General features: G+C 46.1%; 2 protein-coding genes across 2 annotated transcripts; one reads left to right on the top strand and one right to left on the bottom strand.

Annotated features, from left to right (window-relative positions):
- Positions 1 to 2,844: 2,844 nt before the first annotated feature.
- LOC123133252 (GDSL esterase/lipase At5g45910) lies at positions 2,845 to 4,523 on the bottom strand. The gene is made up of 5 exons (XM_044552766.1): positions 4,251 to 4,523; positions 3,941 to 4,165; positions 3,723 to 3,868; positions 3,341 to 3,620; positions 2,845 to 3,238 (listed from the first exon to the last, which is right to left on the bottom strand). The coding sequence occupies exons 1-5, from the start codon at positions 4,516 to 4,518 to the stop codon at positions 3,015 to 3,017; spliced, it is 1,143 nt and encodes a 380-aa protein (XP_044408701.1). The 5' UTR covers positions 4,519 to 4,523; the 3' UTR covers positions 2,845 to 3,014.
- Positions 4,524 to 9,448: 4,925 nt separating this feature from the next.
- LOC123135523 (subtilisin-like protease SBT3.8) lies at positions 9,449 to 13,219 on the top strand. The gene is made up of 10 exons (XM_044554625.1): positions 9,449 to 9,679; positions 9,797 to 9,888; positions 9,971 to 10,068; positions 10,178 to 10,339; positions 10,449 to 11,059; positions 11,178 to 11,254; positions 11,747 to 11,998; positions 12,117 to 12,234; positions 12,327 to 12,498; positions 12,591 to 13,219. Exons 1-10 carry the CDS (start codon positions 9,539 to 9,541, stop codon positions 13,139 to 13,141), a joined length of 2,274 nt encoding a protein of 757 aa, XP_044410560.1. The 5' UTR covers positions 9,449 to 9,538; the 3' UTR covers positions 13,142 to 13,219.
- Positions 13,220 to 15,878: the final 2,659 nt, after the last annotated feature.

Genomic DNA, 15,878 nt, shown 5'->3' with positions numbered 1-15,878 from the left:
TGAACACAGTACGGACGCAAGCGCTCATATAGACGCGCATACACTCACCCCTATGAACGCACACACGCACGCCCTACCTTTATGAGCATCTTCGAGAGACTGAGCTGGCATCCCTGGTGGGTTGGGGATACCACTTTCCCTCTAACCATCCAACCACAGGTTGGTTCGCAGTATACATCAGGACTTGACTAGAAATTTTACGTTCTCATATGCACCAGTAACAAATTCATTAATATTAGAAGATCAAGGATAAAATTTAGAGTATCAAGATAAATTGAAAAAACAAAGCGTCAACCCTCGTTTTTGCAACACCAAGATTTTCTTGCACGTTATATTTACAAGTACAAATCACTTACATAATACATTTCCCAAAACCAAGGTGACCTAATGCATAATCATGGACAATTATTATAGGGTTAAGTAGACGAAGAATGTGCAGCGGCAGGGGCTCATCCTCCTTTTCGAGGAAAAAATACACGAGGTTAGAAATGGGTAATAAATGCACACGTTCACCTTTTGAAACTTCGAATATCATATTTTAGTAGTTCCAATAGGGACGCGAATTTTCAGGACATGCAGCCACGTGATGCCGTAATCGCGAGCGTCCGTGAGCGCTTTTGTGATTGCTACCTAATATAGCCCCACGCGCAATACTGCACATCATAATTGCTTACTAAATGGGATACGTCCCGTATACCCCTTTGTGAGTCAGTGAGTGGTCCACAACGAATTTATGTTTGTAGGAGAATACAGCCTTGTCTGTTACCCGCAGTTCGTTGGGGGGGGGGGGGGGGGGGTGGCATAAGTGCTCTTGACGTTGGGTCATAAATGCTTTCCCTGGTTCTTTAGTACTGTACATCTTCGAGCCTCGTCCAAGTTGAAGCTCAGGAGGGGAAAGAGGGGATGGCTTGTGTAGAAACAGAGAAATTCAGGTTAGCCGTCGAATCTTTGCTTCTGTCTGTTGATTCCTCCGTGTTTTTAGAAAAGGAGGATTATCGCATCAGAGTGATGTCGACCTCTAATCAGCTCCCCTCATCTCCACCGCCCTCCATAGCATGTCGACGAATTTGGGGTCAAGTAGCGGATCTGTGTGCTTGGGAGGGGCGTGGGGGATGGCTATTTATCCCGATTCTGCTGTTTTTGAAAACGAGTCGGGGAGGTTAGGCATGCTACGAGAGGTTACCGAGGACGACCCGAGTGGAAGATTTGCAGATTTATTGGATTCTGTTGAACTTAGCCCAGAATCAGACCTTGTGGACCTAGACGACAAAAAAACTCCTAAGCTGGAGAACAAATATGCGGCCCTTGATGACAAAGTTGGTTGGGTACGAGGTAGTACTGGAGAACAAATACGAGTATGTTCGATGGATCACACAAACACTCTATTTTCTTTCTGGTTTCAGGAACAGGAGGATGGCATCTGATTGGCCGTGTGGTGCGATGAAGGTGGTGTTGAACTACTGTGGGACATGGACGAACACATGCTTGGGAAGCCAGGCAAAGCTGGGAGAGATGGAGAAGGGAAAGAACTTAGAATGGCCGGGTGAAGCAGGGAAGCATAAAAAGACCGAGAGGAGCATCATGCAGCTAGCCGTTGTGACTTAAGTGTGATTAATGCGCGTCTCGTCCCCACCTGGTGCAGCTTGCCGTTGGCACTACCATGCAATCAATTCCTATCGACGCGCCAGCCGTTTCAATGCATGAGGCTGCAATGTGGGCCACTTGCTGTAGGCGCAGAGGCAAATACGAGTGCCATACCAGCTGGTGTATGCTGACCAGGGGAGATTTTACGGGTACGATGTATTGGAGTCGCACGAATCACGTGGGGTGGAGCGGCGCTGATAACGACCTCGCGTGGCCGCATGTGCACATGCGATTTATCGTTCCAATAGAGGCAAATAAACAACGAAAAACAGAACTAAGCATGTCCATCACACTAAAAAAAGCTTTTGTAACCTATTTGACATGTTCCATAAAATAAATTAAAACAACATAGATTCATGTGCTGAGGGGCAGGTGGTGCCTGATCCTGCAACATATGGAAAATTGCAAGTCAATTGAGGCAATAGGTATTCTTTTGCATCATTTACGAAGCTACAATTATGTGATGTGTAATGATAATGTGTAAGAAAATCTTCTTTGAAGAAAATCCGTTATGCAGTGTGGTTGAGGAGTACTATATGCTATGCACTTACACTGGACCTGCAATTTTGCTCCAGGCCGCTGGAACTCCATGTTGCGTGAGAAGCATAGATATACATATACTTCTATGATGAGTGCCTTCTATGATGAACTCCATGTTATTCCCATGGACATCTTAAATATGGGTTGTTAGAATATCAGGACCCAAAGAAATGATAAGATTTTGAAATCACAAACATTTGCTAATAATCAGGGACAGGAAAAAGCACAAGTATCTGGATCCTCTCCAGAATCGGACTGATTCTCAACTCTGAGTTGCTCTCTGTGCAACCCATTGTAACTTTTCTTACCTTGTTTTTTCATTCATTTTGTATACTTTTCTCTGTTTTTTCCATTCCTTGTTTATCTAATAATTTTGCTGTAGTAAAAATTTACACAATAGGGCCTTGCCTTACAGCAGTGTTTCCAGGTTAAAAAAAACCCTGCAAGGTGTCTAGTAATCCCACAAAAACGAGAAACGATGCTCGAGGAAGGAGAGGGGGGGGGGGGGGGGGGGGGGGGGTGGGCAAGAAATATTCCTACAAAAAGGAACACTTTCAAGCCATAGCAAAATTGGCTCGATGAGTACGAAGTCTGCACGTCCGGTACCTGTGGACAGATGTCATAGCTTCCATATGTTCATTTTGTTGATGATGTATCAGGTATTCAGGTTTTATTGATTTGAAAGAACAATACAACTGATCAGACACATAACGGGTATGACATACGCATCGTTCATAGGCTTGTACTTCGTCATTTTCGATAAACATGGTATCCTCGTGGCTGCCCACTGACTGAAGTTGCCTCGTCCTTAATTTTTGAGGATACCTTCTTCACTTTCCACCCTTGCTGCTGGGTCTTGTCAGTGAGTTTATCTTGTTCAGCCAGCGGCCTGCAATGTATCTGTTAGCCGCCTCGGTCAGATGGACGCCAGCCCAGTACAGACGAGCAGAGGGATCAACGCATGTTGTTGCAGCTGCATCGCCACATCGAACTGATGCATTGTACATGTACCTTCCAGGTCCTCCACAGCACACAGAAAGTACATCTTGAAAACCTGCAATCATGCATATCCATCAAAGTCAACCACAGCGCTAACTAACATAGGAGTAGATTCCTTCAGGCATATATCATATTTTATGCACGATAGTTGGCTGACCAAACATGTGAGGCGACACCACCATGTCCATCACAGGGCCGAAATAATCGGCGTAGATGATCCTGACGTTCCGGTGCTTGGCCTGGAGTTTGGACAAGGCAGCCTGCAGCAGCGAGTTGTGGTGCATCCCCAGCTCGTTGTAAGCTTTCAGACAACCAGTTTTGGAGTCGTATGCTGCTGGTGAGGCCTCGGCGAACTTGGTAAGAATCGGCGGTGAGCATCCTGACGGGATCACCCCGGGAACCACAAGGCTTCGCGCGCCATGCTCGGTGATCAGCCTCTGTTGATCACGCGTCACAGTAATCTATTTAGCATGCAAGCTTGGTGCATACATATATGCATACATATGATACATCTATACATGATTGCTTGATGGAATTACCTCGATGGCCATGGAAATGGTTGCCACGATATCTGGAACCAAGGACCTGACTTCCTGTACCGTTTTCTTTTGGAACGAGAAGTGATAGTCGTTGACGCCGAATTCTCCCACGAAGAAGAGGGAACTACCAAAGAATTCCTTGCACTCTGCATGCATCATCATTTGAGTTCTCATGAAGGGTTCACTTGGATAGTGATGCCGGTGTATGAATAAATTACCTCGGTCTGTACGGCACAAGGAGGGCTTCATGGACTCGAACCACTCGAGCTGCACGCCTAAGCTGGTGTTGAGGGGGAACTTGCTGGGCGCACCGGGGATATCCCTCTCGTGGTAGAAACTGGCGTCCAGAGTGGTGGCAGCGGCAACAGCGAAGTTTGCTCCTTGATGGAAGCTGCCGTTGTGAGCTTGGGTGGCGGGCACATATGGCAAGCCCAAGTTCTCAGCTACACCCAACATCGAAAAATTACAACAAACGCATGGAGAAACTAATCTAGCTACTGGCCTATGCTATTAGTTCTACCTACGTACCAATGAAGTCGATGATGAGCCGGCCATCGCAGTCTCGGCCACTGGGGCGACCGAAGAAGGTGCTCCCATAAGGAGGTCGTGTGACCGGGTTGAAGATGGAGAACTGTGGGAAGATGACAGGGCCGTTGCCGGTGTCGGCTAAGGAGTCGCCAAAGCTAAAAATAGACTGGTAATGCGGGGCACCGGAGGGGGAACATATCACTGGCATGGAAAACGAGAGGTGGAGGATGAGGAAAGTTGCACATACGAGCGTACGCATCTTAAACATGGAAAATGGTGCAGAAGCTGTAGGACGTGCCACCGGTTCCGAACAGCCATATATAATCACCCAAGCCAACGCACAGCAATGATTGACTAATGCTCTGAATCTCCGTCTCAAAATACGTGTCTCAACTTATTACTAACTTTAGTATAAAGTTGTACCACCTCCATCCTAATTTATTGATCTTCATTGTATCTCAATTATTTTGGAACGGAGGGAGTACCTACATTTGAAGTTATTTTATTTCAATATATCGGCCGGCTGATTTTCTCCCTGACGCACGACATGTGTCAGGTGGGGCCCGCCCACTGCTCTACTCCCCAGCTTTCTCTCCTACATTCCGCTCGTCGTCTTCTTGTCGCTTTCTCTTCCTATCAATCTCTTTCACCACTCTGGGTAGGGGAAGAGACGGTTTGCTCCATGGCTGACCACCCTTGCTTCAAATCAAGAGGACAACTGCGCATCCCTCCCCATGGCAACAACCACCACTGCTGCGAGCCAAAGTACAGCGTGCTCCCACCGCCATCACATCGACGCCAGCGATGGCTGCCTGTCAGCCGGTGTTTTGGGGATGGGGCTTCCATGCTGCGAAACAGAGTTCGAGGAGGCGCTGCGTGTGCTCTGTGGAAGGCTCTATCAGCGGTGATGCAAGGTATGTGTTTCTCTACCATGTAGAGGGCGGCGTCCGGTGTTGTTACCCCATGGATCTCGCCAGCGGGGAATGCTCCAATGCAACGCATTTGGTGCCGCTGCATCATGGATCATGACAGACAGTGGAGATGCAATACAACACACATGCTATGACTCGCATACCTCGTTGGCAGCGGAAGCTGCAATCACCGGCGGAGCTACGTTAGGGCCAAACAAGGTCGTGGCCCGCCCAGCTTTTCCAGAAAATATTTATACCTAAGCCTACTGCTCAGGCCACAGACATAAAAGACTAGTCAGCATGCAGCAATTCAAGTTTAGCGCCATGTTTAGCAACCTGGGCCGCCCAGCTTTTTGCTGGTAGCTCCGCCACTGGCTGCAATGCAACATGCCTGGTGTTGTGCACCGACGGGCGAAGCTGCAAGGCAACGTGTGTGGTGTCACATCCCGTGGGTCTCACCGGCAGCTAAGCTGCAACGTTGTGATGCATCGCTCATCGGTGTTGCAGGCGATGCGATGTGGCACTTGTCGGCGGCCATCGGTTCTACGATGGCTGTCAGCGCTGCGACGCGACGCTTGTCGGCAATTGCTAGAGTGACAATGCTGCACTTGTTGTTGTTGCAGCACTGCCGCATCACGCGTGTGGCTGCAGAGACGAACCAACGATCTGGTGCAATGCTCGCCGACGGCTGTCAGCGCTACGGTGCGACGCTCATTTTGACAACTGCCAGTGCTGCGACACATGCTCGTGGGTGTTGTCGGTGTTGCTATGCAACATGTTGTCGCTGTAGAGAGGCACCCGTGATGCGAGGCAGTGCTCGTCGACGGCTACGCGTGCTGCGGGAGTGGCATAATGTTGCAAAGTATCAACGATGGGGATGGCCTATTTGTCAATTAGCATCCATGGAGACACTGACGATGAGGACATTAGCCAGCGTTACGCTATGGCTTTTTGCAACATTGGCATTGCTACGTGGCGAAAGAAATTGCATAACATCTTCTGTCCTACCCTCTCGTGGCAGCGGGGTCCATAAGGAAACTAAGGGATATTAAGACCTCCTTTTAATAGAGAACCGGAACAAAGCATTAGCACTTAATGAATACATGAACTCCTCAAACTACGATAATCACCGGAAAGAATCCCAATTATTGTCACCTTGGGGTATGCGGACCATAACACGTAATAGATGCATATAAATTGCAAGATAGGATCAAGAACACACATATATTCATGAAAACATAATAGGTTCAGATCTGAAATCATGACACTCGGGCCCTAGTGACAAGCATTAAGCATAACAAAGTCATAGCAACATCAATCTCAGAACATAGTGGATACTAGGGATCAGGTCCTAACAAAACTAACTCGATTACATGATAAATTACTCACTCCCGGCGGCGAGCATCATGAAATTGGTGATGAAGATGGGTTGGTGATGACGACGGCGATGGATTCCACCTTCCGGAGCCCCGAACGGACTCCAGATTAGCCCTTCCGATGAAGAACAGGAGGTGGTGGCGGCTCCGTATCGTAAAAGGTGATGCTTCCTCCTCTCTAATTTTTTTCTTGGCGAATAGTTATATATGTAGTTGGAGTTAGGGTTGCCGGTGGTCCAGGGGCCCACAAGCTCGCAGGGCGTGCCCCCCTAGTTTGTGGCTCCTGGGTGGCCCCCCTCTGGTATATATCTTTCCGCCAGTATTTTTTATATATCCCATAAAAAATCTCCGTAAATTTTCAAGTCAATTCGAGAATTTTGGTTTCTGCACAAAAACAACACCATGGCAATTCTGCCACAAGAATTTACTTTGATCCATGCTCCACAGAAGCGGAAGCTACTCTTCTGCTTCCATTGTAGCATATCTGTTCAAGGCTCATAATAGTCTGATGATATTGGTCAGAATACATGTATGCAAATTTTTCAGACAAATGAACTAATATTTTGGAATTTTAATACTTAAAATTAAAAAAAGATAAAAGAAGATATAGTGCAGAATAAATGTAGGTGAATTTATTAAGTGGAATTTTTTAATTTGAATAATTTTAAATTTGAAAATCTAGATAAAAGAAAATTAAGTTCAGCTGATTTGACAAAAAGAAATTTAAAATTTAAATAATTTAATATTTGAAAAATAAATTGATTGCCCAAACAGAATGATCCCACTCTCCCCGTGATAATGTGCATATGTCATGGCGATTTTCTATTCCCCGCGTTGTTTTCTTAAATATAACAGGATTAATAGCAACATACACATGAACATTTTTATTCCCCGCATGAACATTTTTATGAAATGTGTGAACAATTTTAAAATGCAACTTACGTTTCTTTAATTACACAAATATTTTTTACAAGGTTTATTTTTTTTTAATGTCAAGTACTTTTTTTACAACGTATGAACATTTTTTAAACGTCACAAACAACAAAATTACAAAATATAAGCAGTTTTCTTACATCGATTTATTCATGCGGGTAACACGACATGTTTTTAGTTTTCATTTATTCGTTTGTTGAGCTGAGCGAACATTGTATTAAAGAACATTTCGTTTGTGAGTTTGAAATCAATTTATTCTTGGTCGAGTGGCTTGTGCAGTTATCTTTTAGTGTGGAGGACGTCCGTTCGAGTTTCCCGGCACTATTGTTTTATTCATCTTTCTTGAAAGACAATATGTGCCGACATGTGCGTAATTAAATAAAAATTGAGGGTGTATTTTGCAAAAGAAAGAAAATGAATGGCTCACCTAACTTCTCATCACTCACAACCACTAATGTGCGCCGTATTCATGCTGGCACGCCACATGAGCACAAGATACGACTGAATACGGAAGAAGTGACCGTATCTACATGCATAGGCAAGTTATGTGAACGCAATGATGTATTTTGCAACTTTTAGTATTAAAGTAAACATCATATGCAAGTTCTATGACTGTCACTTATAGTATTACCTTTATGTGTCTATGACTGTCACTTATAGTATTACCTTTATGTGTATGTACGTTCACGGTCAAGTAGCTGCAATTACGCGTGCATCTTTCCATTCATTGACTTCCATTGGCTCATCCTTCTCGTCAAGAATCTCGTCCACGGGAACAATTCCTTCCTCGGTTGCCTAGCTAGGTGGAAGAATCGACGTGCATGTTGGAGATTTCCACCATTCGTCCACAGCTCGACATATGCACGTCCCGTCAATCCATGTCCTGCAATAATCGAATTGGAACCTGACCCTCTAGGGCCCGGCACCTTCGTCGCCGCGTCCAAAGCCATCAGCTCGGGGATGGACGCCGGATGGGACCTACGGCCACTGACTTCCAGTTCGCCGGCTCTTTCTCGCAGATCAATCAACCACGAAGCAATCTGGAAGGCTCGTACCGAGAAAAAAAATGCAGAATTTCCCCCTGGTTGCTGGTCAGACGTCGCATCTCGTTCATATCGAAATTCATTCATCCGGAGAGTGCCTATCATAGGAGTTGCTCTAAACACTCTGAAACTTTCAAATAAAAGTTTAGCCTTTCAAACGTTAACCAGAAAATCTATTTGGATTTAATAAGATATAAATTTAAGTCGGCCATCTAAACTAAAAGTATATGTAAATTTATTTTGAACAGATTCAACTAACAAATTTCAGAAGAAAAAGAGTCAGAGTAAGGGTCGCTGCCAGAGTATCTACAATGTTGTGACATCAACATGTTTCTACACATGCTGACATACGATTATTTTTTAACACAGTACAGACACAAGTGGTCATATATACGTGTCTACACTCACGCCTATGAACATACACACGCACAACTTACCCCTATGAGCATCTTCGAGAGACTGAGCTGACATATCATGTTGAAATTACGAAGTCATCGTAGGCTCCTCGTAGTCGACGGGAACTTCTCCTCTCATCGTAGCCAGTGCGTTTTTCAAAGTTTCTCACATGCCCAAATTTTGTTTTTTGTTGAGTGCAACGCAAGTGTCCAAACACCATAAAATTTGGTACAGGACTCGCGCATTCGAGCATCTTGCATGAAAAAAAAACAGATCTTTTGAATTTTTTTGGTACCTTTTGATTTTATCGTTCATTCACAGGAGCAGCTGGACCCAGGGAGCCAAATCGCCGGGTCCCATGGTTTCTCCACAATTTTTTGCTTACAAAATGGGGGAATTCCTTTCACTCTCCATTGACTGATCCACACAATCGAAATTGTTTCCCTAGACCATTACCATTGTTTTGTCTAGTTGCTATGCCTGGACAGCCATTGGCGTGCTGGGTCTGGACTATAGACGACTCGAAGGTCAAGATCGCAGGCGGCGTGGGAGAATGGATGTCTCTCCAGTCGGCAACAACGGCATGAAGGAAGAATAGTATGACCGCGGCATCTATATAAGCTAAGCCCATGAAGCGCCTCCTCCCGCTCAGGCCATCGGCAATGGTTTTACACCATTCTTCCTCCTCCCGCTCGGGCGTAGCCTGGGTGCTGCAGCTGCTCTGCCTGTGGACGCTGTCGTTCAGAGCACACGGAGGAGGACCTCGCAAGGTAATTAATACTACATGTTGCAGTAGTAACCCGTACTAGTTTAACTGATTAGTTAACTCTGGATCTGGCTAAGCTAATTAACCGCCTGCATGTGTGCGTGTGTGCGTGCGTCTCTAGCTCTACATAGCATACCTAGGTCATGTGAAGCATGGACATCCCGACGATGTGGTGGCCTCGCACCATGATCTGCTCACCACTCTTCTCGGAAGGTATGTTAGTGCGATCTCTACGGCCTTAATTTGTCTACCTTTATAGGTTAAGAAAAACAAATTAAACATTGGTATATTTTAGTAAGGAAGGATCTTCGGCATCCATGGTGTACAACTACAAGCATGGCTTCTCAGGGTTCGCCGCCATGCTCACCGCAGATCAAGCAAAACAACTTGCAGGTTGGTGGGCAGTCGTTGTCCAATTGACCTGTCAATTTTGCTTGCATAATTTGCATGTGTTGAATGTTGAATAACTATCATGTGATGTGATGTGATGTGTTGTCTGTAGAGTTTCCGGAAGTAATCAGTGTCCAACCGAGTAAAAGGCACACGCCAACCACTACACGGAGCTGGGACTTTCTTGGGCTCAACCACCAGATGATGGGCAGTGATATGCTCCACGGAAGCAACTCTGGAGGAGAGGACGTGATCATCGGGGTGATTGACACCGGTTAGCATTTAAATTGATTAATCAGCACTGCACGCATGACTTCGTAACCCTGTACTTTTTTTTTCATTATGGAAACATTTCACGTCATGCCATCATATCAATTAATTAGGGATCTGGCCCGAGTCGAGAAGCTTCAGCGACTCAGGGTACGGGCCGGTGCCATCAAGGTGGAAAGGGAAGTGCCAGGTCGGACACGACTGGGGCAGCAAAAACTGCAGCCGCAAGATCGTCGGTGCACGGTTCTATAGCGCGGGAGTTCCTGACCAGTTCCTCGAGACAGACTCGCTCTCACCCCGGGACCACAACGGTCACGGCACACACTGTGCGTCCACTGCGGCGGGTTCGGCCGTGGAGGCGGCCAGCTTCCACGGCCTAGCCAAGGGTGTCGCTCGCGGAGGCGCACCGCGTGCTCGCATCGCGGTGTACAAGTCCTTCTGGGGCCTTGGCTTTGGGAACACAGCGACCGTGCTGGCGGCCATCGACGACGCGATCCATGACGGAGTGGACGTGTTGTCGATGTCCTTTGGTGTCGACGAGAACTCGTTCGGCGTCCTGCACGCAGTCCAGAAGGGGATCACCGTCGTGTATGCGGGGGGTAACGAGGGGCCAAGGCCACAGACGGTCAGGAACGGTGCGCCGTGGGCTATCACCGTTGCGGCAAGCAAGATTGATCGGTCGTTCCCGACGATGATCATGCTGGGAAACAAACAAGAGATAGTGGTACGTTTTTATTCACACGTGACTGAGGGCCGGCCTACTTGACTTAGGGGTCTTATTTATGCTTTCTGGTATCTAGCTCAAGAATAAGAAGCGAACAAAACTTTGTTTCTTCTTGCAGGGACAGTCTCTCTATTACCGAGGGAAGAATTCGTCAATGAGCAGCAGTGGTTTCAAAGGTCTTGTGGTTCCAGTGAGGTAAGTGAATCAAATATATTTGTTTGTTTTCGAACCTTTTTGCGTGGTTATATTTTGTAAGCATTATTATTCTTTCCCCATCGCTATCCTAACAAAAACATGCTTACAATAGGCTATTCGTATTTCGTGGCTTCTTTTAGTACACCATTTTACTGGGCAAGTCCAAATCAGACAAACTTTTTGCACTCATTATTCTCACCCTGTTGCTATCCCCATTAGCAGTCTTCCCCCATCACTACCCTAACAAAAACACAGTTATAGTTCTTCTTTTAGTACCATTTTCGTTGCCAATTCCAAATCCGATAAGACTTTTCGCACTCAATATTCTCTCCTGTCGCCATCCTATGAAGCAAAACACATTTTTCTTCTTACATCATTTTTGTTGTCAATTCCAATTCAATCTTTTACCTCTGCATCAATTGATGCTCACAGCCATAGCAATTCGATCTAAACAAGAGTATACTTGACTTAATTTTACCTTCTGTATCTTAGTTGTGACATGGATATTCTCAATGGCACGGACGTGAAAGGGAAGATCCTGTTCTGCACCATGCAGCCAAGCGATCAAGATGTGTTCCAGCAGGCGGCACAGTACGTTCAAGATGGCCGGGGGTCTGGCGTCATCTTCGCCCAGTATACCACGGACCTAAGCTTCACAGCACTAGATGTCTGCCAGGGCATAGCCTGCGTTCTCGTGGACCTTGACATCGGAAAGAAAATCGCCAGCTACATGGACGACGCAAGGTATGCACAAAAAGTTTCATTTTTGTGCAATGAGAGTTTGAGTTTAGCCATGGTAACATGCAAGCGCTATTCTGATCGTCGGAGAGAACTTTCTTGTTTTGTTTTGTTTTGTGAGTAGCTCTCCCATGGCGAAGATCGAACCGGCGCGCACCGTCACGGGGAAAGAGATGCTGGCACCAAAAGTGGCGATGTTCTCCTCAAGGGGTCCGTCGCCTGATTACCCCGCCATTATCAAGGTACGTGCCAGCCGCTAAGCTAAAATGTACTCTACTTAACATGCTCCGTGGCAACACAGGTCGTCTCAGTGCCTTGATACATCTTTTAACAGCCTGACATAGCGGCACCTGGAGTCAACATCTTGGCGGCAAAGGAAAATTCGTACGCAATTTTGTCCGGGACGTCGATGGCTGCCCCACATGTAGCAGGCGTTGTTGCCCTGCTGAAAGCTCTTCACCCAAACTGGTCCTCTGCTGCAATCAAATCAGCCATCATCACTACCGGTAATAATTAAGCACGCAGTTAGCACATGCCCACCAATAACTCCGTACGCCATAATTTCATCTATTTTTGTTGATTTTGCATGGTGGTGAAGCCCATATAACCGATGAGCACGACATGTCGATACTGGCGGAAGGGCTGCCTCGGAAGATTGCTGACCCGTTCGACTACGGAGGCGGCAACATCAACCCTCATGGGGCGGCTGATCCAGGCCTGGTTTACGACATTGATCCACAAGATTACGATAAATACTTCCGCTGCACCATCGTCAAGAGGGCCTCCGTGCACTGCAATACGACGGGAATGCTACCGGCGTACCACCTGAACTTGCCGTCCATCTCGGTTCCCAACCTAAGAAGTCCGGTCACCATGTCAAGGACAGTGACAAACGTTGGGGGTGTCGACTCCGTGTACCATGTAGAAATCCAGAGCCCTGTCGGAGTAAGGATGGAGGTTGATCCGCCTGTTCTAGTGTTTGATGCGAAGAACAAGGTTCACACGTTTCAAGTGAAACTATCCCCTGTGTGGAAGCTACAAGGGGATTACACTTTTGGCAGCCTTACATGGGGTAACGATCAGAAGGTGGTGAGGATTCCAGTTGCGGCCCGGATTACAATTCAGGATTTCTATGCGGATGTTGCATAGTTAATTGGGCGAAACATGCAAAACATAAGATTATATTACATGATTGCATGATTATTCACTTTCACATGCACATGATTATTATTATGTGTCACCGTGTTGACGAGAGATGCTACTAGTGAACTTATGAACCGGGCCGACTCAACTTTCTCAACAAGAAAACCTCTAAACTCTCATTTACTTGCTTATACTTTCGGTTATGCAAAAATACAGGACCGCTTCATATACCATCATCTACTCATTACTTATTGCAACTAGCAGAGCTACTGTTATTAACAATCAAACAAGAACTGCAAACAAAAGTATAGGCTCTTGATTTTAATTTAGTGAGGAGGAGAGACTAGGCGATACCTCTACCTCTACGAATTAATGACCTTGATTCTTCACTAAGGGGAGAACTTGCTGCTTCTGCAAAATGACTTACGTATGAGGGTCCAACAACTAGCTGGCCATTATAGGGATTGGAGCAAGTAATAGGCGGTCGTGTAGTTCACGGGCAAAAAACAATAGCAAAACCATTTCAAACGACCAACGGGTGGTGGTGGGAGGGAAGGGAGATGATGGTTTTGAACAACCAACGAATAATAACACCACACAACTGCTATTTGCGGCGTGACAGGGCCCACCACCAACACATAGAAGGCCCACATGACAAATGTCACACACGAGCAAGGACACACTCATGGCCCACCATCAACAACATAGACATAATATTGTAGCTATTAAGAAACAGTATAACGGATGAATCTTTATATTCATGACACAATAATTTCAAACACTACTTAGTAGATATGTTGGTATAATATTAATTCTGATAGGTATTTCTATAATTTTCTATGAAAATGGATGAGCATGGCAATACGCGCCTTCATGCACTACTATACTATAGAAAGGCCCACCCACGGCCTCACCCACTTTCCGCGCGTCGCCCGATGAGTGGAGCTGGTTGGGCCAGGATCTAGGAAAGGGAAACAAACCTACACTCTTATATTGTGCTTGTTCATATCAAAGTAGTATAAAATATCTTGTATTATGCAACGAAGGGGATAAATATAAGATAAAAAGTACATACTTAACACGTTCACATGCCCTAAAATAATGCCCTACCGCCTAGGGTGACGGCTGAGTCTTGAACCTAAGACCTTGTTTCTCATACCATATGGAATTGAATTGTGTGCACCAACATCTTGTCCAATCAATATCTGAACCAATGAAAAAAAAAGGAGATAGGCAATATATTTCAATGCTCCGGCCATCTTTCTCCCTTCGTTCCAATAAATAAGGCGCATTTCGTTTCGTTGAAACAAGACTTTGACCAACAATTACTCTTTAAATATTTGATTTATGTGATACAAAACCACTATCATAATAAATACATCCATATCTAGACAAATTTAAGACAAGAATTTTGGGACAGAAGGAGTACTTTTAAACACGAGTCTAGTGGCACGAATTTCAAGTCATATAACCTTGTATTTGTGGAGTAATCATTGCTCAAATGCATGTCTTGACGAAACAAAATACACCTTACTTTTAGGAATGAAAATACTGTAGTACTTTCAAGTGTGTATACTCCACGTGTGGTAAGTGTACCAATCATGGAAATGACTGTATGTTGTTGAATATCACGTACGTACTGTGCCGACCTGTATGTTCTTGCGCTGGCAATGATGCATGCTAGGGCGAGTTGCGTCGGCGGCAAGGCACTTCCCGGTGGCTGCAGCCGGCGGTTGGAGGCGGGCAGCGCACCGCACGGAGAGCCTGCTACGCCACGAAAGCATCATGTGCCCGGAGATAGCGTGATCATGGAAAGGTACAAGCACGTAGCCACGCTCGCAGTGCCACACCCACTCACCACTCACCACCCATACATGCCAATAATTAATATTCGATCACCATGCACACACATGCTTCGTTCATCTAATTATGGAGAATCATATACACCATCACTAAACCGTTCGATGGATCGTCACCATGCACCGTGCTCCTACTTCTTTTGGCCCCGAATATATCATTAACACGACAGGTTGTTGAAGAATCTACATATTTCGTCAATGTGTTTGCTACTCATATGGTGACTGGTAAAAAATCGCCGTGTCAGTTGATTCCTGAGGAAGGCGGCATGAAGCAGTTGCCCACGATGTCAACTACGAGGCCGACCCAGGAGAGTGCCATAGAACGGGCGAAACTTGTGTGGCAGAGGGTTGACGGGTTCCGCGGGCGAGTGAGGTGGGGGGAGGACGGTGACTGCCTCTCAGATCGAGCTCAAAAAAGGACGCCACAGCCGGCCGCGGTGTTGCCTGGGAGGGCTTGTCAGTACCTTGCCGGTGGCGGGGACAACGCGGCTTGGTGCGATGTCGATGATTACAGAGAAGTACTCCCTCCGTTCCAAAATAGATGACTCAACGGCCGGGTAAGGAGGAGGGGAAGGGCGAAAAGGGTAGGAGCGGGAGATGAAGAATAAATCCTAGCCGTTAGATTTCAATCCAAACTCAAGCTGATTCGCTTGAAACTAATATAAAAAATAAAATAAAATTCAGTCGCCCCCTTTCATGGACGCCTGGAAATCTGGAATACGTACTACTATTTCCTGGAAAGTCTTTGAGCGACTTTTCCGGTCAGAAATGGCGACCGATCGCTATCCCCACATAACGGTCTCATGGCCTACAGCTACAGCTACACGGACCACTACGTGCTTCCAGGAACCTGCAAAAGCTTCCGTTCAAAAGAAAAAAGGTTG

Source organism: Triticum aestivum, chromosome 6B (genome assembly GCF_018294505.1).
Source record: "Triticum aestivum cultivar Chinese Spring chromosome 6B, IWGSC CS RefSeq v2.1, whole genome shotgun sequence".
Classification (NCBI taxonomy): Eukaryota; Viridiplantae; Streptophyta; class Magnoliopsida; order Poales; family Poaceae; genus Triticum; species Triticum aestivum.
This window is presented reverse-complemented; position numbering and strand designations above follow the sequence as displayed.

Coding starts and splice junctions, on each gene's coding strand:
- LOC123135523 (XM_044554625.1), top strand. CDS start 9,539: ATGAAGCGCCTCCTCCCGCTCAGGCCATCGGCAATGGTTTTACACCAT. Junction 10,069..10,177: donor TCAAGCAAAACAACTTGCAG/GTTGGTGGGCAG, acceptor TGTTGTCTGTAG/AGTTTCCGGAAGTAATCAGT. Junction 10,340..10,448: donor CATCGGGGTGATTGACACCG/GTTAGCATTTAA, acceptor TCAATTAATTAG/GGATCTGGCCCGAGTCGAGA.
- LOC123133252 (XM_044552766.1), bottom strand. CDS start 4,518: ATGTTTAAGATGCGTACGCTCGTATGTGCAACTTTCCTCATCCTCCAC. Junction 3,621..3,722: donor CCATTTCCATGGCCATCGAG/GTAATTCCATCA, acceptor CGTGATCAACAG/AGGCTGATCACCGAGCATGG. Junction 3,239..3,340: donor GGTGTCGCCTCACATGTTTG/GTCAGCCAACTA, acceptor GCATGATTGCAG/GTTTTCAAGATGTACTTTCT.